Raw genomic sequence first — 26,718 nt, forward strand, 5'->3', positions numbered from 1 at the left:
CTCTGGATTTAAAAGCACATTTGAATATGATTTTTATGACTCAGAAACTTAGCAAAGCTTGTGATTTATATGTCTACCCTATAAATTAATATGTTCTATTAATTTGTAATTATTACTTTGGAGAAGAGCAAGTAGGGTATCTTCCACCCTTCTTAAACTAGAGTTTTTAGGAACCCAGTCGGGGGAAGAAAGGAGAATAAGATGTAGCCTGTACTTGCTGAGAGTATTGGAGTCTTAGTGATATCTGTGTTTCCGTGGAGACAAGCTGTATTTTCATTTAGACCAGAATGAGATCCTTGTGCGTGGGAAGAAAAAGGTTTTCTTTTCTGGCAGCTTTCTGGGAAGAGAGAAAGGAAAAAAGATTGCTGATCACTCGTTGCTTTTGACTGTCAATCTGGGCAGGGAGAGAGAGAAACCCAAGTGGGAGGGTTTATGCGTGTTTTGATATTCCCAGCGGGGTTGATCCACCTGAGCAGTGCTTTCTCACAGTCTTAAATCCTGGGAGCAGTTCGCACTGGGAATTGAGAAAGTTACAGTAACTTTACCCAGTTAGTTAATTAAATTTTTACCCCCCCACCACCCCCCATCTCCTAAAATGAGTAGAGAAAAAGATTTCTGCCTAACAGGAGAAAACGTTTCTTTGTTTTTGCTCCCTTCCAGCTGTAACAGTTTTAGTAAAACCTGATCCTAGCTATCTAAATTATGTATGATTTCAGTTGGCTATACCCCTCTTTCTCCCCTCTCCTCCCCCCCACCCCCCCTGAGAAGGGCCATTTGGTTCTAGAAAAAGTTTTTGTTAATTAAAAAATATAATACCTTTGGATTATTTTAAGAAAACAGAATGTAGCCTGGCCAGATTGCTTAGTTGGTGGAATGTTATGCTGTATACCAAAAAGGTTGCCGGTTCGATTCCCACACAGGGCACATACCTAGGTTGCGGATTTGATCCCTGGTTGGAGTGTGTACAGGAGGCAACAGATCGATGTGTCCCTCTCTCTCCTTTACTATCTAAAATCAATAAAAAACAATATCCTCAGGTGAGGATTAAAAGAAAAAGAAAGAAAACAGAATTTATAAAAAGAAAATTATTCATAATTCTGTCACTTGATGTCTCTTGGAATTTAGATATCTTTTTACTTGTTCATTCTTTTGTTATTTATTCATTCATTTAGTAAATATTTATTGGGTACCTACTAAATGCTGAAAATTATTTTAGGTATTAGGGCTGTAGTAATTAGACCAACAGAAAAGATAGTCCCTGCTCTACAGTTTATTAATATATGCATTTTAAAGCTATAAAATTTCCTTTAAGCACTGCTTTAGCTACATCTCACAACTTTTGATATGTGTTGTCATTAGTTCAAAATATTTTCTAATTTTCTCTTGTGATTTTTTTTCTGTGATTCATACATTACTTAGCAATATGCTGTTTAATTTTTAAACATTTGGGATTTTCCTAGATATTTGAATATTATTGATTTAGAATTTAATTCCATTGTGGTTAGGGAATATCTTCTGTATGGTTTCAATCTTTCTAAATTTATTTTGACATATTTCAAATCCTAACACATGGTCCAATTTCTTAAATGTACTTGAAAACAGGTTCTCTCAACCTTGGAACTTAACAGTTAAGATCAGATAATTCTTTGTTGTGGATGCTGCCCTGTGCATTATTGGTTTTTTAGCAGCATCTCTGACTTCTGCCTGCTGGATGCCGGTAGCATCCCCCAAGATGAGACAACAAAAATGTCTCCTAACATTGCCTGAAAACCCCTGGAAGGCTGTTACCCTTGCTGAGTCGAAAAGAATGTATATTTTGCAGTTGTTGGACATCCTATATAATAAAAGGCTAATATGCTGCTGGGGTCTGGCCATAGGGACTGGGCGAGAGAGGCCAGACATGCTCTGGAGCCCTCCTGACTGGCCAACCTCCCACGGTCCCTCCCCGGCTGGCCGGCCCCGAACAGCCCCAACTGGGACTGGGCAGGACAGGCCGGACACGCCGTGGATGAATCCGTGCACCGGGCTGGTTTCGGCTGATTCCCGCAGGCCAGGACGAGGGACCCCACCGGTGCACGAATCCCTGCACTGGGCCTCTAGTGTATAATGAAACCAATTTTACCATTGGCTAATTGATACAAATAAGAGTTAAGTTCCTCTGGCATCTCATCAATGTCATAACAAAACCACATTATTCAAGGACCTGCTGTAGTTGTACTGGTTATCTGTTGCTTTGTTGTGAACCACCCTAAAAGTCTGACCTAAATCAATTATGATTTAGCATTATAATTCATGCATCTATGGACTTGGCTGAACTTGTGTGTTTGTATTTTATCTGGCTCACTCGTGTGTCTGCAGGCCAGCTGGGGTTTGGCTTGAGGTTGGGCCTGGCTGGGCACCGATGTGAGAACAGCTCTGCTCCCTGGGTCCCATCATCCTGGGAACAGTGGGCCAATCCTCATGGTGATGACAGAAGGGCAAGAGAGCAGTTTCACAAGTGCTTATTCAAGCCCCTGCTTATAACACATCTTCTAACATTCCACTGGCCAAAGCATATCACATGGTTGAATGCAGAATCAAGGGCTGGGGAACATACCCCTTGATAAGAGATCTGTAAAGTCATGTGGCAAAAAGGCTAGTTTAGGCAATGGTAAGGATTTGGGGCCTTTCATGCATTTTACCATGGCAGTAATAAGTGCCATAAAAAATTAAATTAGGATGATAGAGACGTGTGTGTGTGTGTGTGTGTGTGTGTGTGTATGTAAATATACAGGGGTGGGTAAAAGTAGGTTTACATTTGTTCATATGGAAAATAATACAATAATAAATAAATAATAATACAAGAATTAACCCTGTGTTTTGTGTATTAAAAATTATAAACCTGCTTTTGTCCACCACTATATATAGGCCTTTTAAATACAAAATTGGAATTAATTCACATAATTGGATAGTCAACTTTTTCATTTACTGTGATACCCATAATGTATGTAAACTGTTTCCAACTTCTTGACCATTTTAGGCCTTTTAACATTTTCTACTCCTCATGATTTGTTGAATGTTTATCTCTTAAGGCACTTAACATGTATTATTTATATCATCTTTAGAAACAGCCTTATGAAATAGATACTCTTACTGTCCCCACTTTACAGATGAGGAGCTGAGGTACAGAGAGGCTAAGTATCTGGCCATAAGTCATCCACTTTAGTAAGGGGCAGAGACAGGATATGGCGCTGGGCAGTCTGTCTCAATACTTCATCTTGTGTAGACTTACACAAGTATAAAAGATGTATTCACATCTCTGAATAATTCTCTAGGTAATTTCCTAGCAGTGGAGTATTGGGTCCCAAGGTAATTGTCACACGTAAACGAATATTATTTTCATTTTGTTGCCACTTGACTGATTACCGCAAGGTTGTTGCAGGAATAATTGGTCCCTCCCACTCCAAGATGGTAAAATGCTGGTGAACTGCTGGAATATACACACTTCCTCGGAGAGCTTCAATAAGTAGGCCCGGAATTGGATCTGTGGAGGGCTGAGAACTAGCCCGGGCCAATGAGCCGTCCTGCCTGAGAGCAGGCCAGAGTGGCAGGCAGGCCGGTGCGAGTCTCGGCTCCACGCCAGCTCCGGGTCCAGTTGTTATCACAGACAGTGCAGGGCTCTGCACATGGTGGCCACGTCTTGTATCAAAGGACAGCTGCACCTGGAGCCGGTGTGACTCTACCGCCCTCGCGCATTAGGCTCCCTGGTCCCTCATGCGGTTGGGGAATGAGCAGACATGGGAAGAAGGGGGTGATTTCAAGGGATTGGCAGAAAGTGCAGACAACTTAACGAAGGGCTGACCCTCAGAGTAGCAGGTTTTCTACGTGTCTCGTCCTTTCTCCATTTTTGTTTTTATCATCCTGCCAGTCTGAGCTATATGGCTACCTGTCTGATACTTCCTACTTTGGAACAGTGGAGGAAATGAATGGAGAGGAAGAGAAATCTGGTAGAGTTTTCATTATTAAGAGTTCTAGCCAGCCGGGTGGCTCAGTGGATCGAGCGTCATCCTATACACCAAGAGGTTGCTGGTTTGATTCCCGGTCAGGGCGTGTGCCTGGGTTATGGGCTCCATCCCCAGTAGGGGTGTGTAGGAGGCAGCCGATTGATGTTTCTCTCTCATCTATGTTTCTATCTCTCTCCCTCTCTCAATAAAAACATTAAAAAATAAAAAGTTCTGAATCAAAGCTGGGATAGAGATATGATTAAATTGAAAATTTGGGATTTTCTGTAGATTGGGTTTCCAAGGTTACTGATTGCCAGTGAATATGCAAAGCCACACACTACTTTTACTGCAGTTATGGTTCTTGGTTACCTCTAAGTGTTCAAGATAATATGTCTGTTGTGTATTTTGTGCCTAAGACTTTTTTTTTCTTTTTTTTTTTTTGCTTCAGGTTAGTAGCAAAGATGAAGATTTTCTTGATCTTTCTGTCGATGTGGAGCAGAATACATCCATTACCCACTGCCTAAGGTAACCTCATGAATTCTGAGTGTGGTCTGAGCTTTTGATCAGGCTAGTAAATAAGTGGGGGAAATATCCCATATTTCTTTAGGAAATAATCTTCCTTTCTGTTAAACCCATACAATACCATTTCCTATTTCTTTTTTTCCAAGAGAGATTGAAAATAAGGGTATGTGGTCTGGAGAAAAGTCCTATGGAGAAGAGGGAGGATCAAATGGAAGCTGTTAGTCATTAAGTTTTTAATCTTTATTACAGATGTATTAAAGGGCTTTCTTCTCTCTCTCTCTCTCTCTCTCTCTCTCTCTCTCTCTCTCTCTCTCTCTTTCTCTCTCTCTCTCACACACACACACATACACACATACACATACACACTCTTACACAATTAATTGCTATAGATGCCTGCCATTCCTTTATTTTTCTAAGCTAATCTATTCTGTTTTTTTAAAAAATCATGCACTTTTGAGCTGAGAACCAAGGAGGAAATTGCCTTTTCCTCCAACTTCCAGCATTGTATGGAGATCATTCATGGGGAAAATGGCCCCTCACTAGGGTTGAGTGGAGGTGAGGAGCCCGGAGTGTGAGAACAGTACGTGCGCAAGATCGCTACAGGTATTGCATGCTTGAGCTGTGCTCCAAGTTGCTGTAAAGACATGGCTTCCTTTTCCCCTCCTCACTCTCCTCTTTCTTCTCCTCTTTCCAACAAGAGGTCGTGAGTGCTCACAGTGAGCCAGGCCTTGTGTGGACACTGGAAAGAGAGGAATGAGCACCAGATACGCCTGTCGCAGCACTTACATGCGGTGGGATCTAAAGATGGTGATCGGTGCTTTGAAGGAAATGAAACAGGTCTGGAGAGTGAGGGAGCCAGTGTAGACTGTGTGGGCATTGCCCAGGTGCTGCAGCTCAGGCGCTTTAAGGTGTCATCACGCGGCAGTAGGAGTAGGGTGGCGGACTTGTTCTTTCAGGAGTGCGGGTGACTTGGAGACGCGGATTAAAGAGACTGCTGTGGCGGTTAACTGTCAGAAAGTCACCTTATGTGGAAGACCTTGATTCTTCTGGGGGTTAGGTATTGTGAGAGCTGGGGGTGGATTGCTCTCCCATCTCCCAGGAGCCTGATGCCACTGCACACACCGCCCTCCCCCCCCGCCGCCCCCCAACACTGCTGATGGGTACCTCAGCGCTTCCTGTTGGTTTGGCATGTCAGCCCTTGTCTGCAAATGCCTTAGGTCCTGGGGTCTAGGAAAAGTTTACCTCCTTGCAAAGAGAAGGATGGCCTCTTTTTCTTCCGAATGGTCCCATTTATGACATGGGTTCTTAATCTTCCTGTGAAAATAAGCCATTTTTTATTTTCCCAAGGTTTTATGACCTCAGGGAATATAGAAACAATTGAGGCTGTGCTAACATTAGTCGCAGATGAGGGGGATGGGAGAAAGGGTATTTGTCCATACCCTGTCTTTGAGAAGGGGAGTTAGGGAGGTTGACTACTCCCCTTCTTAGCATGATCTGGGCTGTTCAAAAAGGCAGACGGCGGTGGCCTTAGCTTTGAGGCCACCCAGGTAAAGGGCCAATGGTTAGTTAAAATTTCAACCTTTGGGAACCCAGATTTGTGTATTCATTTTTTTTTTTTTCTGGAGAAATGTACTTATTGGCCATGCATACCCGAGGAGAGCAGGCTAGAGGCATTCGGAAATATTAAAGCTGGGAAGGGTGAGTACGAAGTAGCCTGGGAAAACCTTTCATCCAACATGAGATTCTCATTTGATGGGACTGTGCAGGCTGATATTCCTGAAATGCCTGCCCGTCCTCATTTTACATCCTTAAACTAGACCGTGACTGACTTAGCTGCACCTGCCCTCACATACGCCTAAGACCTCACCTCCCAACACCTGCCAGGTGTTGTCATCACAGGGCTCTGCGATGGGCAGCAGATTCCCAACCTCCGCGAGAGGGACGTGCAGGAGGAAGGCCAGCTTTTTCCATCTGAGACAAAAGATGAGGAGTGATTCTGATCTATTTTTGGCCCTTTTCATGGTTTAATTTGGTTTGCATTCTTGAAGGCTTGTTTTTAAAATTAGAACTCTGAAGTTTTTTTTTTTAACATCATGACTCCATTTCTCTTCTGATGTGATATTTTTATCTTTCATTTGATGATGCAAAAGTAAAAAAAAAAAAAAATTCAAGCTAAAATTGTGGTATTTAAATGTCATATTTTTGCCACTTCCTTCCAGAATGGTTTTTGGTGATCAGTTACAAGGTGTGTTCAGTGAACTTTTGTCCCAGAGAAATGATGGTATAAAATGGAGTTAAGTTCAGGATACAGGATCCATATTGTCGCTGGGCTATAATTCTGATACTTCAAATCTCAGTACTGTGTCTTAGGCAAGGTGAGCCCTCTTTACCCTAGGAGGATACCAAGTAAGTTTTTTTTTTTTCCCTTTTGAAAAGTTAAGGGATGGCCTCAGGCAAAAACTTAAAATGCGTGAAGTTCATCTCAGTTAACCTCACGCGGCCTTTTCTACTTTTGTGCCTTAGCCCCTCCTGTGGCTCCTTCACAGAAACTTACCGTTGTCCTCAGAGTGCTCCCCGTTCTGAGGCCACCTTCCTCCTCCTCTGTCCTCCTCTCATTTAAATTCCCCTTCTCCCAGGGAGACCAGCCAGGAGGAAAGGAGCCTTTTAATACTCCTAAAACTCTATTTTAAAAATTAATCTTAGTTTTTAAAATTCCTTTTCTACTTATTTTGAGAAATTTCTTTCATGTACTAAGTTCATAGAAGTCCCACCTCACTTCCTTTGGCACACTCTTATCTCTGTTTTACTGTCCTGTGTTTCAGTTTTGGTTGTTGTTATATGGTGTTTTCTAATGTCTGACATACAACTTTTTCTCATGGATTTCTATTTTTCTTTTAAATATATTTTATTGATTTTCTACAGAGAGGAAGGGAGAGAGATAGAGAGTTAGAAACATCGATGAGAGAGAAACATCGATCAGCTGCCTCCTGCACACTCCCCACTGGGGATGTGCCCGCAACCCAGGTACATGCCCTTGGCCAGAATCGAACCTGGGACCCTTCAGTCCGCAGGCTGACGCTCTATCCACTGAGCCAAACCGGCTTCGGCATGGATTTCTATTTTTAATCTTTTTTTATATTCTAGTCAGTGGTTTTCAAACTTTATTGTGTCAGATTCACCTGGGCAGGTTGGTACAAATCAAGGCCCAGGCCATATTCAACTTCGGCGAGCCTGGGCCCCTATTTTTAATTAATTTCCTGGTGATTCTGATACCACCAAAGTTTAAGAACCACTGCTCTAGATCTTTGCCCCTCAAACAGGGGTTCGTGGGCTTGCACCACTGTTGTTACCTGGCATCTCATTAGAACCACAGCATCTCAGGTCTCCCCCAAGAATGAATGAATGAATCAGAATCTGCATTTGGACTAGATCGCCAAGAGATTCAAATGCATGTGAATGTTTGCAGAGCAGCACGTTGGAGCCACCTGGGTCGCTTTGAGAACAATGCCTGGGTTCTCCCTGGAGAGATTCTGACGTAATTGATGGGGGGCAAGTGAGGGGGCTGATATGGAGATTGAGATTGTTTTTAAAGTTCCCCAGGTGATTCTAAGGAACAGCCAGGAGAACCACTGCTCTCGGTTCCAGAACAAAGCTTCCCAGTTGGTGTGCATGGTAACTGGGTCGCAGGGGTGTCATGCCTCCGCTCCTAGCAGCCGAGCAGAGCCACAGGAGCAGCGCACCAGGCTCCCGCAGCTCCTTGCTGTGTAGTACCATTTCTCTGTGCGCCACGACGTGAGCACTATCCGGAAGCATTGCTTGAGAATTTTTTAAAAACCAATTTTTGAGCTATTGTGTTGAGTGGGAAAGTAGTTAAGATTTTAATGAAAAAAATGTGTTAAATATAGACATTGCCTTGGACACGATAGCCATCTTTACAAGTATATAACATTCTCATCCATGAACATAGTCTTTCTCCATTTTTTTTTCAAGTTTTTTTGTATACATTTCCATAAGATTGTATAGTTTTTTTATTTATAAAGGTGTGCATTTTATATTAGATTTGTTCCCAAATTGTGTGAGTGTGTGTATATATATTTAAATATATTTTTATTGATTTCAGAGAGAGGGAGAGAGACATCAATGATGAGAGAGAATCATTGATTGGCTGCCTCCTGCAGGCCCTCTGCTGGGAATCGAGCTTGCAACCCGGGCGTGTGCCCTGACCAGGAATCAAACTGTGACCTCCTGGTTTGTAGGTCGATGCTCAACCACTGAGACACACTGGCGGGTCCCCAAAGTATATTTTTAAATAGTGTTTTACTGCCACTATGACTCTTTTGAAAGAAATACAAAGAGTTTTGTGCTTTTTTTTCTAACCTTGTCTCTGCTTTAGTAATTGATCTGCTCTTGGAAAAAGGTCTCTGCTCTTTCCTTCCCCTCTGACTTTGTTATTGCGCAGTTTCCTCACCTTTGTTGCCTGCTTTTGTTCCAGCAGTTATACAATAGCAACTGACAGGCCTGGTCTGCCTCAGGGTTTCCTGCTGGTAACCTCCTTTCCTCGCCTAGCCTCACTTCTCACTTCTCAACTCACAGACCCCCTAAAAGCATGACCCTGTCCTCATGGCAGCAAGCTCCCAGCCAGCTGGTGGTCATTTGTAAAGTGGGCCCTTAAATTAGGTACTAACTTCTGCTGTATTTCTGCTATCTGGGCCTACACATATTTCAGGAAACTGCCTTCGAGAAATACAGTAAGCAGAAACCCCTGTCCATTGCTCTGCCTGCCTTGGTTTTCTGTTCTCTAGCTGGATACAGAGGTTTGTCTGTGGTGGATGTACCCAGGGTGTGCATCTCCACTGCCACCATTGACACCTCTCCCTCTCCCAGCCCCCGCCTCATCCACCCCGTAAGCCTGTGCAGGCCAAGCACTGCTTTCACATCCGCTCCTTCTCTGAAGAGTTGCCTGTATTCATTCAGCTGAATGTGAGACTGTATTATGCACCAAGCACTTGAAATCGGGATGGAGTGTAATTGCCTTCTAAATTGTTTCCTGGCCTTCGACCCCCTCCGGTTCTTCCTCCGTGGTGCTGCCAGAAGTGGTATTTGTAGAAAGCACCGCATGATTATGTCTTCTCTTTGCTGAGACTGGTTAGTGGGGCTCCAGAGCCGCAGGGTCCACGCCAACTTCTAAGCAGCGTACTCGCCGTGCCTCCATGCCTCTGTCAGCGTTCCCTCCATCTGCAATGCTTGACTCCTATCCCCCCAGCACTTTTTCCCTCCGACAGCCTGACTCGGGCATCGCCCCCGGGGAAATGTCCTGAATGACCCCAGTTCAAGTTCATGTCTCCTCCCGTGCTTTCCCTGGACTCGGTGCACACTCCTCTGCTTTTGTTCATCCGGCTGCATTATTGAGGGCCGTGAGCATTGTTCTCCGTGCTTGGCTACAGCAGTGAGGCAGACGGGGTCAGTGCCCACAAAGAGGAGAGACACGTACTAAATGAATGAGAGGATGATTTCAGAGAGCAGTGAGTGCTCCGAAGAAAACCAGACAGCAGCGGGCTAGGGCTGGGCTGGGTGGGTCTGGAGCAAGTGGACAGGGAAGTCTTCTGGCAAGAGGTGACATTTACATCGAGCTCCGAATGAGCGAAGTAGAATGGAAGCATCTGGAAAGGAGTACCTGCAAGTGCCAAGAGGCAGGGAGAGCGTGGAACGTGAGCTACAGGAGAAGGCTGGCCTGTGTGGCTGGAGCAGAGTGAAGGGTGTGGGCAAGGCCGGAGATGAGGTCAGAAGAGCTGTCAGATCTGAAAACGGCTGGCCTGTCCCATGGCAAGGAGTTTGGATCTTATTCACAAGTGCACTGAGGAGCTGTTGGAGGGTTTAGGGGAATCAGCGGTGTGAAGTGATTTATGTTGGACCTGCACTGAGCACCAAATGTCTGCGACTCACCTGTGCACGTCTCTGTAGGCTGAGCTGTGTGAGGGCAGGGACTCTGCGAATCTCTGGCACCTAGTCCCAAGCACTGTTGGTAAATATTTGGGAATTTAATGAACAAACAATCCATGTTTTCTTTTGATAAGCTCTGTTTAAGTGGTTGAGTCTTTCACTTGTGAATAATAGCATTTTCGATTTAAAAAATATATATTTTTACTGATTTCAGACAGGATGGGAGAGGGAGTGAGAGAGAGAATCATTAATGATGAGAGAGAATCATTAATGATGAGAGAGAATCATCAGTCTGCTGCCTCCTGCACACCCCCTACTGGGGATCGAGCCCGCAATCCGGGCATGTGCCCTGACTGGAAGTCGAACTGTGACCTCCTGGTTCATAGGTCGACACTCAACCATTGAGCCACACTGGCTCGGCTAACATTTCAGTTTAGTCAAATGTGACCGTTCTGGTTCTGGGACACTCCCCGTGCATAAGGAAATGTCACGGAGCTTTTCAAGACTCTGGGGTGTTATTATATTCTGGATGTTCTTTCTGCCTTTGAAGTAGTACCACAGGAATGTTAAATAGAATCTCAGGGACCAGAAAGAATGAAAAGCCATGACATTTAAAAAATGAATCTATCAGTAGGCTATAAGTCAAATGCAGACATAACATCACAATGGCATTTGTTCTCAAAAGGAGGGAGGCCAACGTTCATGTCATCCAGGGTGTGGGGCGACGGGGAGCAGGGCTGGGAGGAAGCCGTCACATGCTGATCATTGGGACTTTCTTGGTTCCATATAAGGACAGTTGTATATGGTTTCCATGCCCTTATCTTCACTTTTAAGCTCTTAGGAAATACAGACCTGAGATGTGCCATTTATCATTCCTGTACAATAGTCCCAGTAATTTTATGGGATTGACGTTTTTGGACTCAACTTTGCGGTGGGCATTTAATATAGTTAGTATTTTTCTATTATAATTTGTATCTCCAATTTACAGGTGTTCTTTGTTAAACACTGAGTTTTTTCCGAATCAGTTGGAAACATCTGTCTGTGTCCCATTAAATAAAGCTATAGTTGAACATCTCTCCTGGTGGAATCACAGTCCAACCCAGTAGACTTGCTCTAGTGGCATCATACTTGTAAGAAGGATTTTTTCTTCTACCTATGCTCAATTAAAGATTACCCTACAGGTGATAGAGCGTTTAAAACTCAGTACACCAAGCACAGTTTGGACTTCTTTTTAAGCTGTAAATATTTTTCTCTGCAGAGACTTCAGCAACACAGAAACACTGTGTAGTGAACAGAAATATTATTGTGAAACGTGCTGCAGCAAACAGGAGGCCCAGAAAAGGTGCGTAAAGGACTTAGCTCAAGAGGCTGGCTTTGTGTCTGGAGGGGGAGCCAGCTTGGGAAGCCTGCCAGATCTGATTTTGAATCCCAGTTCCGTAGGCTCATAGCCAAGGAGCTTTGGGGAAGTCATTTGCCTTTGTCACGGGTAAAAGTAGTATAAGAATGCCCACCGTGGAGAGTTGTCCATTCGTATGATTATTTGCTCATTTGGTCACTCATGCATTCCTTCCACAAATATTAATTGAGTGCTCCTGTGTGCCCTGGGTAAACAAGTGGTCATCAGATACAGTCACTGTCGTCTTGGGGTTAAAGGCAAACTATTAAAAGGACCTAGTAGAGCACATGATATATAGTTGTCACTCAGTAATGTTGTTAGTATTGCCCAAACATTGGAACTTCTTTTTGTTTTAATCCTCACCCGAGGATATGTTTATTGATTTCAGAGAGAGTGGAAGGGAGGGGGGGGGGGGGGAGAGATATCTGTGTGAGAGAGAATCATCCATCCGCTGCCTCCTGTACACACCTGACTGGGGATCGAACCTGCAACCGAAGTACGTGTGTTGACTGGGAATTGAAACCGCAACCTTTTTGGTGGACAGATGACGCTCCAATCAACTGAGCCACCCAGCGAGGGCAGAGCTTCTTATTTAGAAGATATGAGGTTAAAAAATTAATTATTTGATAAGGAGTCATGCGGAAATCAGTAACACATCAATTATATGGATAGCTGATAGGAAAGTTATCGCATTCTGAATTGATGTGGGACCCAAGGTTGCCCATCCTTTTCCCACCACCAGTTACAGCTCTTGGACAATCTGAGATAACCAGTGCTTCCCTGTTATTTTCCCCCAGAAGCCAAGAAACTTGACATTTTAATTATCCTGTGAAGTCTCCCTGTGAGTTAAATTTACCCGGCCCTGGTTGTGGAATGCTCTCAGTAACTCATAGATGCTCATTACTGCCATCTAAACCCTCAGAGGCCCGAGGCTGAGGATGAAATAATTCCTCTGCCCAGCCTCCCAGCCCTTCTCATCTTTCCTTGCTGCATCTAAACGTACAGAAGGTTAGTCACTGTGGCAGGTGGAGCGTGGGTGGTAGGCACTTCTCTCTCCTTAGTGGTCAGGGAAGCTCACCTCTGCTCCCATCCGTATACCTAGGCCAGCCCAGGTCTTCCGATGTGGCAGGAAGGTGATTTCTGTGCAGCCCTGGAGGTCTCGCACATTAGAATGTCATGTACTTCTATAAAATAGGAGGTTCCCCATAATTCATATGTTTCTGCTGATGTTATTTTGCTTACATTTTTATGAACAGGGTTTTACCTTAAAAGATTCCTGAATAGTATTCTCTTAAAATTTGTCCCTTTCTAATAATATGCATCAGATGTGTACACAAGCTGAGCAGGATGTACCCAAATTCAGGACATTCCTACACAGGGCCCTGGAAGGTGCCCGGAGGACACTCTGTCCTACCAGTGCTCACTACAGAGACTTGTCTTTGTGACTTTCTACCAAGGAATATTAACGGCCCTCGGGTGAGAAAAGCTTTCTGTGTTTATATAAGTTTGGGAAACGCTGCATCAAACAACAGAAAACCGTTCCTTGAGTGTGGATTTCTCAAAACCACTGTGCTAAGGTGCAGGGAGGAGCTTCAAAACAGTGGCATTGTCCAAACTGGGTCGCAGAAACCCCTCCCTGTTAGCGTCTCCAGGGCGCTGAGGAGCCCAGTGTGGGAGATGGAGCGCTGAGCCAACCCCTGAACGAGGACACTGAGCCAGAGAAGGGAAATGACGGGCCCAAGAGCACAGAGGGAGTGGGAGTGAGCCTGGCACATTTGGTTTCCTGATGCCAGTGGCTGGCAGTGGCTGTTCATCCCTCTGGTCCTTGGAACCTGGAAGTCCAGACCACACCCTTCTGCTTGTCCTTGCCCCAGCGTCCTCTCCCCAGAGCTGACACCCTTCTGTCCAGGATCTCAGGAAGGGACTGGGGAGGGGTACCCAGGTGCTGTTCCTCCCTCGCAGGCTGGGCAGTGACAGAGAGCGATCGCACTCCCTAATTTTATTGGTACAGAAGTTCTGGAATGTCTCCTCTCACTCCACAGCGCCCCAGGCTGCGTTTTTCTCTGGCTGACTGTGCTCAGTTAGCCGAGGATGTGGGAGAAGTCAGCTCTACACAAGTGAGCAGACTTTTTACTCTTATGAGTGGTTCGTCATTTGCAGTTGGTTAGACCCCTCCTGCTCTCCATCTGCAGGCAACAGTGGATTCTGTTTCCCTAACGGGTCGGGTACAACTGGGTTTCTATTTCACGGTTCCGTAGGATGAGAGTGAAAAAGCTGCCCATGATTTTGGCCCTGCACCTGAAGCGGTTCAAGTACATGGAGCAGCTGCACAGGTACACCAAGCTCTCCTACCGCGTGGTCTTCCCGCTGGAGCTGCGGCTCTTCAACACCTCCAGCGACGCTGTGAACCTGGACCGCATGTATGACCTGGTGGCCGTGGTGGTGCACTGTGGCAGGTACGGGCCAGCGGCAGCGGGGTGCACGCAGAAGTTGGGGGGTCATCCCTGTGCCAAAGCAGACCCAGCTGGGCCTTTCCTGGGCTGTGAGTCCCAGTAATAATGGGACTATTTGTGGAATCTCTTCCAAGCTCTTGTATATATATCATCTAAAACAAATATAAATGTGTCTACATGCACACATAAAGTGAAATCTGCATTATGATAAGATAATCTAAATGTTTTATCACAAGGGAAATAATAAATCTTTGGTTATAAATGATGCTTGGGAGGAGTTTGAAATAACTTGAAGGCATAAATGGTTATGCTATGATTTTAATTTTTAAAAAGTCAAGTTACAGGTTATGTGATTTCAAAAGTATTTTAAGATGTATGACTAAAGACGAAGCAGTAGATCAGAGTTCAGTTTTCTGGCATTTTGAATGATTGAAAATGTACTCTTAAAAAATATTTATGTATTTCTCAGTCTTTGCCCAACATTCCATGAGAAGTATATAATCAGGCCCTGGCTGTGTGACTTAGTTGGTTTAGGAGTCACCCCGTAAACCAAGAGGTTGCTGGCTCAGTCCCCGGTAAGGGGCGTGCAGGAGGCAGCCCATCAGTGTTGCGCTTTCACATCGATATTTCTCTTTCTCTCTCCCTCTCCTGTCCTCTCTCTCTAAAAATCAGTAAATTATTAAAAAAAAAAAAAACACCACAGCAAAGTCCATTTTTAAAAAGTACATAATCAGAAGAGAAAGAGAGAGAAGGCCCCTAGATAGAGAAGAGCAGTGTTTTGCTGAAACTCCTTTGATTAAATCTTTTTTATAATTAAATCTTTTCTGTAATTTGGAGATGTCTGAGCATGGAAAGGCTACTGAGGCCCTCTTGTTTTCCGTTGCTCAGCTGGGGTCGGTGTGTGCCCTCTTCCTGGGAGGGCACAGCTCTCCCTGCCCTCGCGGGTTCTGGATTGGGATGAGCCGCAGTGCGGGTGTCTCTTCCTCTGCATCTTGCCTCGGTCGGGCTGTGGTGCACGGACTATTCCGGGAGGTGCACACCTCCACGTGGAGGAGTGGATGGATGAGCTTTTAATCCTGTGTTGGGGTGGATGGTATCCTGAGCTGTCACGTCACATCTGAAGCACCCCTGTTTTGTCCTGCACATATTGACCAACTTCAGGTCACTGGATATTTTGTGTTCTCAGTTATATTTCTCAGGCAGTGATAAGCCGGCTTTGTGTTTTCGCTGAGGAATAGTTCTAACAGGTCCCTTTGAAGAACCCAGGGGCCCAGTGATCTGGAAGCTGGCCAGGGACACTAGGTGGGACCCCGGCAGGGCTTAGGAAGAGGAGGTTTTGGGGAGGCAGAGCCTGGTACCTGGAGGGCATCGTGCTGAGGCGGGCAGTGTGATGGGGAAACAAGCGCTCAGATTTGTAGGCTATGCATGGGTTTTCAGTGGGATCTCTGCGAGTGCCAACTGTGATCCTGGGAGCACTGGGGAGGGCACGGCGGAGACCCATTGAGGAGACAGGACGAGCGGGAGACCGGGCTCGGGACAGTCAGCCTCTGTGATGGGTGCACGAGGTCAGAGCAGCCCTGGCAGCAAGGGCGAGTGGGTGCTGAGCCACGCATGCTGCTCACTGGGATTCTTTACATTCTTCCCACCAGAGGCACATTGTTCCGATACGCAGAGCAGGGCTGGCTGGGGGCACCGGGAAGCTCTGAGGTTAGGGAGCTGAGCCCTTCTCTGTGCCAGGGCCTCCTGGCTCACCGTGGCAGTGGGTGCACAGCCTCACTCACTGATATCTGCTGCAAGCTCTTTTGAACCCTTGTTTCCTGGGTCCCCGGGCAGGATCTGAAGGTACAGAACACTTTATGATTTTGATTCATACTGTGAGGAATGAACCAAGCAGGTGGTGAAGCAAGGGGAGTGATCAGCAGAGATGTATCTGCCCAGGTGACCTTTTAGCTGAGGCCTCAGGATAACATGGGCCAAGAGTGCAAACACTGGGGGAGGATCGTTTCAGGCAGTTGCAGCGGGTGGAAGGCTCGCATGTGAAGGGTGATGTGTGTGAAAGCCGAGGAGAGCAGTGGGCTGGAGCTCAGGGAGGGGGCAGAGGGCTGGGTGAGGTTGGAGAAAGGCAGGAACAGTTTGTGTGGGTCATCTTGTATTTAAAGAAAGTAACCATAGGGAAATAGCACTTTTTAGCTTTAATGATGTATTGCACAAAACAAAACTCTAAATTCAGGATTAAAATCTCATTTGTGCAAATCTTAACTACAGAGTAATAGCTGTTTAGTTGTTCTTTCTACTATTTTTATCTTCTATACTAATAAAAGGGTAATATGCTAATTAGACCAGACATCTTCCAGACATCCATCCAGACAAAGCGAAGGTGGTAGGGGCCGAGGTAGAGGCAGTTGGGGGTGATCAGGCCGGCAGGGGAGGGCAGTTAGGGGCAACCAGACCAGCAGGGGAGGGCAGTTAGGGGTGATCAGGCAGGCAGGCAGGCAGGTGAGTGGTTAGGAGCCAATGGTCCAGGATTGGGAGAGCGCAGGGATCGGGCCTAAACTGGCAATCGGACATCCCCCAAGGGGTCCCGGATTGGAGAGGGTGCAGGCCAGGCTGAGGGACACTTCCCCCCCTCCCCCCCGCACAAATTTCGTGCACCAGGTCTCTAGTTGTGTAATATATACCTTTTTATTTTAATGCTTGGTATTATACATTGTGGTTTAGTAACATCTTTCTGAAACTTAAATCAACTCCTCAGAATTTCCCAGGGATCTTCCTGGCTCACTCACAGCAAAGTCCAAAATCTTAGCCATGAGAGCCCCTACCCCCTTTGGCTTTGGCTGCCCCTGGCGCTCTCAGCTCTGGCCTCCTTGCTCTTCCGTGAACACAGCAAGAACTGTATCCCCCAACACCTTCGCACTTGCTGCTCCTTATTCCTGATGCTTCCATCAGGAATAGTCCATGGCTTGTCCCACAGTCCTTTCCTTCAGGGAAATTTTCTTCTGCTCACATCTCATGTTATCAGGCCCCTTCCATCCCTTTATATCAGAGAATGCTGTCCCTCTCCACTCACTATGCCATCCATCGGCTTTATTCTTCATGGCCTTTACCACCACTGCCGATGCATCTACATTTTAGTTTGTTTATTCCCTATTCAACCCCTAACCCCACAAAAGTGGGACTTGGTTTTGTTCACGGTGTTTTCCGCTGACAGCCAGAATAGGGTCTGGCACATAGTAGGTATGCATACAGTGATTATTTGCTATATTTGTCGAATCTGAATGTCTGTTTTCCCCTGGATTGTGAGTCCTTAGACGCCAGATGTCCACTCATCTCTGCACTCCATCTGCCCAGCATAGCGCCAGCACCTGTTGCTCCTCTGTGAGCCGGTCAGGCCAAGTTCTGCCCTGATGATAGCTTTCGCTAGTGAGTTGCTGCTTATAAAGAAGTAAATGTTAATGGGCTACTTTTTCTGTCTTTTCCAGCGGTCCTAATCGTGGGCATTATATCACTATTGTGAAAAGTCATGGCTTCTGGCTTTTGTTTGATGACGACATCGTAGAGGTGGGTATGCAGAGTGCTCTGTGGCAGGGGTGGGGATCACATTTTGGGGAACGTGTGGGTGTGGATGTTTTCTAGAAGAGGCCTGTTTTCCTACCATCTGACCTTAGAACGACGTACATTTCTCTCAGAACGAAATCCTGCTGCTTCCCATTCTCTATGGAGGGAGGAGGGGTGTGACCATGGCCTCCTTAACACTGTCTTCTGGTCAACTCATCAGCCGTGGACATGGGAGCTTTATGCCACCATCAGTCATATTTATAATGAGTTCTGCTGCCTCACGTACTATAGTCCTCTCTGGTAAAGACCAAATAATGCACTTCGAAATTCTGTTAAAATTTTCTCATTATACCAAATTTTTCTTGTATTGGTTATTAAAAACTTTATTTTTCAGTCTGTTGGACCTGGAAAATCTTTATATTATACCCAAGTATTCCAAATGTTGATTTTGTTGTAGAGGCATAGTAGCTGGAGAGAATTCACGCTCAAAGACATGGTCTAGTTTAGCCCATGGGATAAAAAGAAAGGGAAAGAATCATGGTGACTCCCCAGGCCCCCAGTTTGCCATTAGAAAGACAGAAGTCCTGGCTCCTCCAGCGTGCCCACATGTGGCTGCTGCTAAATTCGAGGGTGGCTTTCTCCCCAGAGATGTGCAGTTCATGCAGTCGTGTCCTCTGCCAAGTCTGTGGAATTGCCGGCTGCCATCGGAAGTTCCCAGTTGTGATTGTATAGCCAACAGTGTTCCTGACACTGACCTCGTGCATTCCATTAGTTCTGTCCTCCTCCCAGTCGTCACGTTACACAAGTATATTGTTTTATTTCTCTTTTGTTGCAGAAAATTGATGCCCAAGCTATTGAAGAATTCTATGGCCTGACGTCAGATATATCAAAAAATTCAGAATCTGGATATATTTTATTCTATCAGTCACGAGAATAACTTAAAGGACCGTGGGACTAACTCAAGAGGGGGAGTGTTCAAGCACTGTTACTGGGTTCTCTGCGGACTTGCTTCTCCCCGCGGACCACCAATGTATTACTGCGAGTCTCAATGATCTGGCTGTGTTAGTCTCTCTCTCTCTCTCTCTCTCTCTCTCTCTCTCTCTGTTTTTTTTCTACATGCAGCACTATTCGTGGTCTTATTTTAGTCTGAGGTAGAAGTTAACTGCAATCAGATTGTAGTAAGATTTATATGAATAACAGTTGCTAATTTTAGGGTCGGGTAAACATTATGCCACTGGCTGTCTCTGGCTGGATTAGAATGACATGTCCTAGAATGTCTGCAGTCTGTGTGGAGTCTTTGCTGAGCTTCCTAAATGGTTTCCAGGGTCTCCTTTCAATGCATTCCTTTACCAGGTCCCTGGAAACGTTGCTACCCATGTTTAGCTTCTCTGCCTGGAAGGACAGAATTGGGTAGATGTTCACCTTTAGGGCTGCAACTATAGCTTTAAGTGTGTGCAGGTGAAATTGTTTAAAAGTGAGTAACCTCAGATACTAAAACCATCCTCCAGGTGGGACAGGGTGAAGAGCTGTTCAAGGTGCCAGTGTGTGCCCAGGCTGTGCTCACCTTGAGCTAGAATTCCCTGGGGCAAAGAGGGTGGGGAGCTCAGAGCAGGCAAAGCCAGGAGGAGGAAGCTTTCATGGGGAGAGAAAAGTTACTTATCTTTCTACCAAAACCACGTTCAGGAAAATAACTCTCTGCTGTGTGTTCTTAGTGCCACTTTCTTCCGCAAGGTCCGTGCGTCGTCTCCCTCCTCTGTCTGGCACTGCTAAGCATCCAGGGCACCTTCCCAGGCCTGGTGTTGGCCTTTCGCAGTCCGTGGTCGCAGGGCTGGGACCCCGGTGGCTGCCTCCGGCGCAGCGCTCCTGAGCAGTCAGACCAACATCATTCTGTGCCCGGGAGAACGAGGGCACTGCCCCGTCCGGACCAGCTGCGCGCTGGGCCGCTGTTCACTTTGAGGCAGCTCAGCCTGCTCGCTGAGGCGGTGGCAGCCCAGGCCAAGGTGGCACCTTCCCTGGAGGGAAGGCCGGAGTTAACTGGCGTGAAGGTGGGTCGAGGGAAGTGTCGGGGTGGGTGGAGGAGGGAGCCACATGGCGGCATTTCTTTGACTCAGGCTCCTAGGATGCTTGACAAGACCGAGTTTTTTGGATGAACCTCATCTCACCCTAGTTATTTTTTCACTTTTGTTATATATGTATTTATTAGATCATTTGAGTATTGGTACCTTTTATTAAAGGGGTTGATGTGTTTTGCCGTGGAGCTGGTTTTTGGTTTCCTACAAATGCTATGAGTCATAGACCTTCCTTCGGGAAGTCGGTTGGCCTCCATACACTATAATATACTGTGAACACATGGTCTTGTTATCTAATAAATCAGCGAACGAACATGCAGGTGTTTGGCATAATGTGAACTAAAACTGAATTGGAAAATGTTAGTGGCCATTTTGCAACCAGTAAGAGCATAGCACTTTATCTAGATGAAAACTGGATTTCTTATCTTTGAAATATCGTGAACTGTTTATTGCTCAGAACTTAAATAAGCATGCTGACACTTCATTTGTTCATGCTTGAAGTGAAATGTTTTACTTTTCACTGGAGAAGACAAAACAGGGTGATCTTCACGTTATTGTTTTATACGAGTGACAAAAGTATACATCGCCTTGTTTAAAGGCAAATTCATATTTATAAATATTTTGTCTGTTTTTTCCTCCATGAAACGTATGCAGTGATCACTTACCGGGAAGGTGAGTTTTTATTCTGTTATTAAGGAGAGATACTTTCCAATTGAAGGTGATTGCTGTAGGGAACTGTTTGTACTATATATAACCCATATATTTGACTGCAGGTTGCAAAGTTTAAGAAAATGATGGTTGATATCTAATATATTTGGAACTGATTCATAAGAAAAACTATTAAAATTATCTTTGAAATGACTCTTGAAGCTAATTTATTAGAAAAAAAATGTTTCATTTGGAAGCCTGTGTAAGTAATATCTAAATGCAAAATCATAGATCAGGATGCCTTTTTTTTCTTATAAAGAGTTTTTCCCCAGTGACTTAACTGAAGTAATTCCTTTTAATAGAAAGTGTCAGTTAAAATTCAGTTTTCATGGATAGATTTTTGGAATAAAAAACACAAGAGTGGGGGATGATGCAAAGACATGGAAATGGTCGTGTGATGCAGGAAAAGATTGGGAAAATGCACTTATCCTCCAGCACTCCATCGGGTTTTTAAACTTTAGAGCTATCGGGTAATTTCTCCCTTCTCTTCAATTAATGAAACAGACGCTAGGCAGCTACTTCCCCCGGGTCATTTCACGTTCTGTAAAGACAGCAGCATGCACACACTTTTATTTTTCATCCCTCATTCATCCCCCAGAGCAGAGATTGTGTGGGAAACGCCGGGCCGGTCGGAGGCCAAGGATAGCACAAGGCTCAGCAGTGCCCCTGCGTGGCCAGGGTGTTTACGTGTCGTTTTCGGGAGGAAGGCCTGCTGTATTTTTTTTCAACTGCTGGGTTTTAAAATGAGTTACCATGTTTTACATTTGACACGAGAAGAAATACTTGTTTTACTGGCTACTTACTAGCTTAGCATCTAGATTATGGTGCAGTATGCCGAAAAGGTAGTGTCTGGTAAAAGGCCGACATTAGCCCTGGATGGCGATGCGTTTTCCATTCTGAGGCTGCACCAAGTGGCCTGGCCTGAGGCAGCCAAGGAGCAACGCAGAGGGTGCTGGTCGGAATAGGCAGCCGGCTGGTTGTGTAGCTGGTGTATTTTGGATGTCAGATGAAGTGGGGAAAGAAATGGCCGAAATGGCCCCCAGGCGTTTATTTTCCTGGGTACCCTAACTTCATGGGCATGCCTAACAATGAACTATGCTCTAACTGGAGCTTAGGGCTTATTTTCGATACTGGAGTGTAGCTTTATTACAGATGGACTTTATCTTTAAACATTGCATTTTGATCAACTTTGTATAGTCCATGTATTAAAATATTGTGCACTAAATGTTTTGCCTTGTTTTGCTCTCCTGTGGTCAAGGCGTTTATCAGCACTGTTGTGATTCACTCTGTAGATGGCATGGGTCAGGGAAAGGGTTTCCTACTTTCCTGCCTAAGTAAGTTTCTGTTTTCCAGTATTACATTAATTTATTTTTGGCTTCCATTACTGTGTAACCAAAATAGTTACTCTGTGTGTGTGGATTCATAAGACTTTGTTGCTAAAAAACAAAAAACAAATAGTTTTCACTTAAAATAATCTGTACCTTAATTTTTTTAAATGTAACCAATTCAAGCACTTTAAGCAATAATGTCAATCTTGTGAAATTTCAATCAGTTTAACACCCTGCCTCTAAAATTGTTTGCAGAAAATAAATAAAAAAATAATAGGAATTCTCTTCCTAGAGAAGTATATCTGGGTAATGTTATATACATTATGTTATAAAAATGTGAGTCATTGTTAAGTCTCATATCTAGGTAGTTATTCTGGACTTAATTTCATAGCAGTGGGGATGTAAAGAACATTCTGGTCATTGTAATAGATCGAGGCAATGCTACTGTCAAGGTTGATAAAGTCACTGTTCTGGAGGTAACTTATTATTTTTGAATGAAGAGGCCAACAGAATTAATCCCCTGAAATCTGTATCTGGGGAATAGCAAATTGAGCATATCGGTGGGAGAAGAAAAAAAAAGAATTAAGGATTGGTAATTAGGCATCACCAAGAATTGCTTAGCTAGGGACTTTGCGTATGAAATCTACTAGTTGCAAAATAAAAGATTTATTCCCCAAAAGGAAGTGGCTGCAGCTCTGGGATCCCATCAGCATCTGGCTTCTCCCTGCCTGCTCTCGGTGTTGCCTGCGCTTGCCTGTCAGATCCTTCTAGAGAGCACGCAGTGTTTCAAAAACATAAATCCGTTACATTGCATCAAGGACTTGGCATCTTGCCTCTTAACTCTCACATTAAAAGAGCCGGCGTGTTGAAAGTCTTAACACTGGATTTTATGAATCAAATATCTAAACACTTCCTTTACATTATCCTATATAATAAAAGGGTGATATGCAAATTGACCCTAAGGGCAGAACTACCAGGGAATGACTGGTAGCCATGACGTGTACTGACCACCAGGGGCCAGACGCTCAATGCAGGAGCTGCCTCCTGGTGGTCAGTGCGCTCCCCCAGTGGGAGCTCTGCTCAGCCACAAGGCGGGCTGACAGCTGCAAGCAAGCCTCTCCCGCTGCCTTGGCAGTGCTAAGGATGTCCGACTGTGGCTTAGGCCCACTACCCCTGCTCCCCAGGAACTTACATCCCCCGAGGGCTCCCAGGCTGCCAGAGGGATGTCTGGCTGCCAGCTTAGGCCTGATCCTGTAGGGAGCAGGTCTAAGCTGGCAGGTGGACATCCCCCAAGGGGTCCCGGACTGCAAGAGGGCACAGGCCAGGCTGAGGGACCTCCCCCCCCGCCCCCCCCCCCCACACACACACCCTGGAGTGTTTGAATTTTTGTGCACCAGGCCTCTAGTTATCAAAGAATTAGAACCAGTCATTCAGGGCATGAGAGTTTTTAAGCTGTGTGACTATTTTATTGGTTTATCAACCTGTCTTTCCTTTTATAGTTCCCTTATGGTTCAACAGTGCTTAAAAAAGCACATTAGGAATTTACAAACAAATGAAAAATGACTTCATGTTGGTTATGAGGCACCACAATCAGAAATGACATGAGATTTTATAACAAGGATTCCTAACTTTGTGCTCATTTCCCACATGGCGATTCATAGTAAAGTGTTTATTAACAGCCTTGGGTAGCATATTCACCTCAGTTACACGGACCACGTTTGTGTGAGGGCGCAGGCTATATCAGGGTGGTTTGGAACCCCACAAAAACCCTTTGTGGGGAGGTTGGGCACTTATGTTGTGGGTTGAAATTCTATTTTGTTCTTACCTCCTTAGTGAAGTCTTGAGTTTTCTTCAGAAGAAAACTGAGACTTACAGATTTGACTTGGATGGAAGCAAAATAATTTGATGGTTGAAGCCACCATTTCTCGATATTTAACCAAGTCCTTTGCTCCAATTCATCTGTAATTTTATTTCAGCGTCTGTCTTAATTGACCTTGCCTGACAGAACATTCTGTGCTGAGACAACTGAAAATAAACACGAGACATTTTAAAAGTGAGCCATCGTACCTCCTGAGCAAGCTAAGCCTTTCACTCCAGAGCTCATCTCCAAGTTGAGTTTTATTTACTCGTTTCCCAAGCGAAAGGATAGAAAAATATTTTGTAAGGACTTAACGAAACCTGTGTGAAAAGATTATCCCATTGGCCTCCTCGCATCTCCACCCCTAGGATGAATTTTTTGAAAAGTCTTTGAAAAGAAGTTATTTCTGCATATTTCTCTATTTCTGCTACCCCCAAAACCCAGAGAATACAGATAAATTGCTAGCCTAGGTATGTTTTGTGTCCCCTGGACTTGGAAGGCTTCAGCAGAAGTTGGGGTGAAGGCTGTGGAATAGAGAGAAGCCCTCTTCCCGGATGTTCATTGATAGACCTGGGTCTTTAAACTTTGTCATCTGAGGAGTTGTGAAGGTTTATGGGGAACAACCTCACCGCAGACTCTGTCCTTAGATGGGAATTTGTACAGAACATAGAAGAATGAGGGGGTGTGGATCTCAGGAGTAAGAGGAGGGGAATAAAGTTAAGATCCTTCTAGCATTACTTCTTAGCTTCTCAGCCTTGGTCCCCAATCTGTGCACTTGGCCCTGCAGGGTTAGATGGAACCCCAGTGAGCCCCACAAACGCCTTTAGCTGATGGATATGCAACCTACAGATTCTGTGCTCTTTGCTGTTGCCCCGACCTTGATCTCTGATGGGAGAAGTTTAGACCCAATTCAATAGAAGCCTGAAAAAGCTCTACTGGACTTAGTCCAGGTTCCAGTGTGGGCTGGTTGCCAGCTGGTGCCATCGTCAGCATGTGGGGAAATAGAGGATCAGAAGGCATAAGAGTTCAGGTCCTGACTGTGGCTTCCTGGTTCCTATGAAGTTAAAGGTTGGTTCGACCTAATTTGTTGGGGTTACCGTGCTCATGCATGGTGTTTGGAAAAGGGGCTCTTCTCCATGGGTCTTTGAGGAGATGCACAACTGTCAAAACAATAGAAAGCATAGACTAGTTACGTTACGTAAACATTTCTAGGGTAGTACTACGCTATATGGTTCCATTTCATCTAATCCCCACGACATTCTCCACGACATTGTCATTCTCAAGAGAGGTGAGAGACAAGCAGCCCCTGACAGCCAGGCACCAGCCTGAAAAGCTACGCCTTGGATGTTGTTGGGGGCTGCTCGGCACGCACAGCTGGGCCGTGGTGTGTTCTGGCTGGAGTAATCTCACAGAGATCAGCCTCAGACAGGGTCATGCTGAGACCCTGATGAAGTGAAACAAAAAATAAGACAACTTTATAATCCTGTCTAAGCATAGACAAAAACAGGGTCACTGCGGCCACAAACACCAAGCATCTCCTCCCCCCAAATCGGAGTCACTGCTTCACCCAGGACAGTGTTAGCTCTCATCGGTCCTAGATGAGGTTTCAGATACACGGTCAGAGAATTGTCCCCACTGCTTGACCACACCCAATCCAGATGGAACCCCTGTTCCTTGAGCCCTCCCCTAAATAAGCAAACCAAAACCCCAATCCTATACGTTCTCTCTCTCCCTCAGCTTCCCCACGGTGTGTGGCCTCACTGCTGTGAGGGTTACACGGTGTGTTCTACCACAGTTGTATGCCTGGTGGTCTGGCGGGAGAGGATCGACAGAGGAGTGTGCTAAACCGACAGACACGTCACTTCCTGCGGTCAGCCTGGGCTGCTGCCTCGCAGCCGGAAGGAGAAGGAGCCACACATGGTCCGGGCTGTCATCAGTCCCCCATTCGTCTGATTTGCAGTAACTCCTGCCCAGAGGGCACGGTGTTCGGACTGGATGCCAGTAACTGGATGCACCTGGGCCTCGGTTTTCCCTAACCTGTCAAATGCAGTGAGAATGGGGTTGTGAGGTGTAGAAACTTCTGGAAAGCTCAACAGGTATAGAACGTGATGATGGTAAGTGGGATACGGTGAGACCAACAAGCTGTGTACATTGTGTGTGGCTTCCTGGCACCTCCGCACCTGCCCTTAGAATCTCTCAGGCCCAGGTGTGCCTGTCTCTGGAGACCGGGAGCTCTTTCGGGGTCAGACCTCAAGGTGGGGTCTGACGACAGGGATGGGGCCTGAGCTCCACCTGTCGCGAGGGTACAGTCTGCTTTGAGAATTCCAGTGTTCTCCACAGAGGGTTCTGGTTCTGTCTGGGTCTTGTTACATGTGAGCTTCTAAGCAGCAGTTCTCAACCTGTGGGTCGCTAACAATGAAAATACATCCTGCATATCAGATATTTACATTACGATTCATAACAGTAGCAAAATTACAATTATGAAGTAGCAACGAAAATAATTTTATGGTTGGGGGTCACCACAATGCCGGGAGCCGGTCCATGCTTGCTGTTTCAAGGGACCTGGCATTTTTGGCATACTGTTCTTAATATGTTTGCTCACATTCTTGGCACTATGTGTTTTAACCAAGGTCTCTGAGAAAGGTTTTTTCCCCAGGTAAGGATTTCCCCCTGAAGTTAGGGAGGGAATAAAACCTCTTAAGTAAGTGCCAGGCAGGTAATTAATCACTTTAACTACGAACAATCATGCTTAAGCTACATAATCTTTACTCCCTGGAATGGAGATAAGAAACGCCCTAACCTTTGTAATAGAGATTGATAGGATTGAATCAACTGGTATAAATACAGATGTAACAAGACAGCAAGACACAGAACTTAGAACACAGAACTTAGGAGACAGAACTTAG

At 45.3% G+C, this 26,718-nt stretch overlaps 1 protein-coding gene across 6 annotated transcripts in view; it reads left to right on the forward strand.

Annotated features, from left to right (window-relative positions):
* USP46 (ubiquitin specific peptidase 46) overlaps positions 1-20,779 on the forward strand; it is a 59,710-nt gene extending 38,931 nt beyond the window's left edge. For all 6 annotated transcript variants that reach the window (XM_059671342.1, XM_059671359.1, XM_059671368.1 and 3 more), the window contains 5 exons: positions 4,432-4,508; positions 11,704-11,787; positions 14,100-14,297; positions 17,774-17,852; positions 18,685-20,779. In XM_059671342.1, the coding sequence (XP_059527325.1) occupies positions 4,432-4,508; positions 11,704-11,787; positions 14,100-14,297; positions 17,774-17,852; positions 18,685-18,786 (540 nt within the window). In that variant the 3' untranslated portion in view covers positions 18,787-20,779. The remainder of the gene's footprint in view (positions 1-4,431; positions 4,509-11,703; positions 11,788-14,099; positions 14,298-17,773; positions 17,853-18,684) is intronic.
* The last annotated feature ends 5,939 nt before the right edge of the window (positions 20,780-26,718 follow it).

The sequence above is a fragment of the Myotis daubentonii genome, chromosome 1 (genome assembly GCF_963259705.1).
Source record: "Myotis daubentonii chromosome 1, mMyoDau2.1, whole genome shotgun sequence".
Classification (NCBI taxonomy): Eukaryota; Metazoa; Chordata; class Mammalia; order Chiroptera; family Vespertilionidae; genus Myotis; species Myotis daubentonii.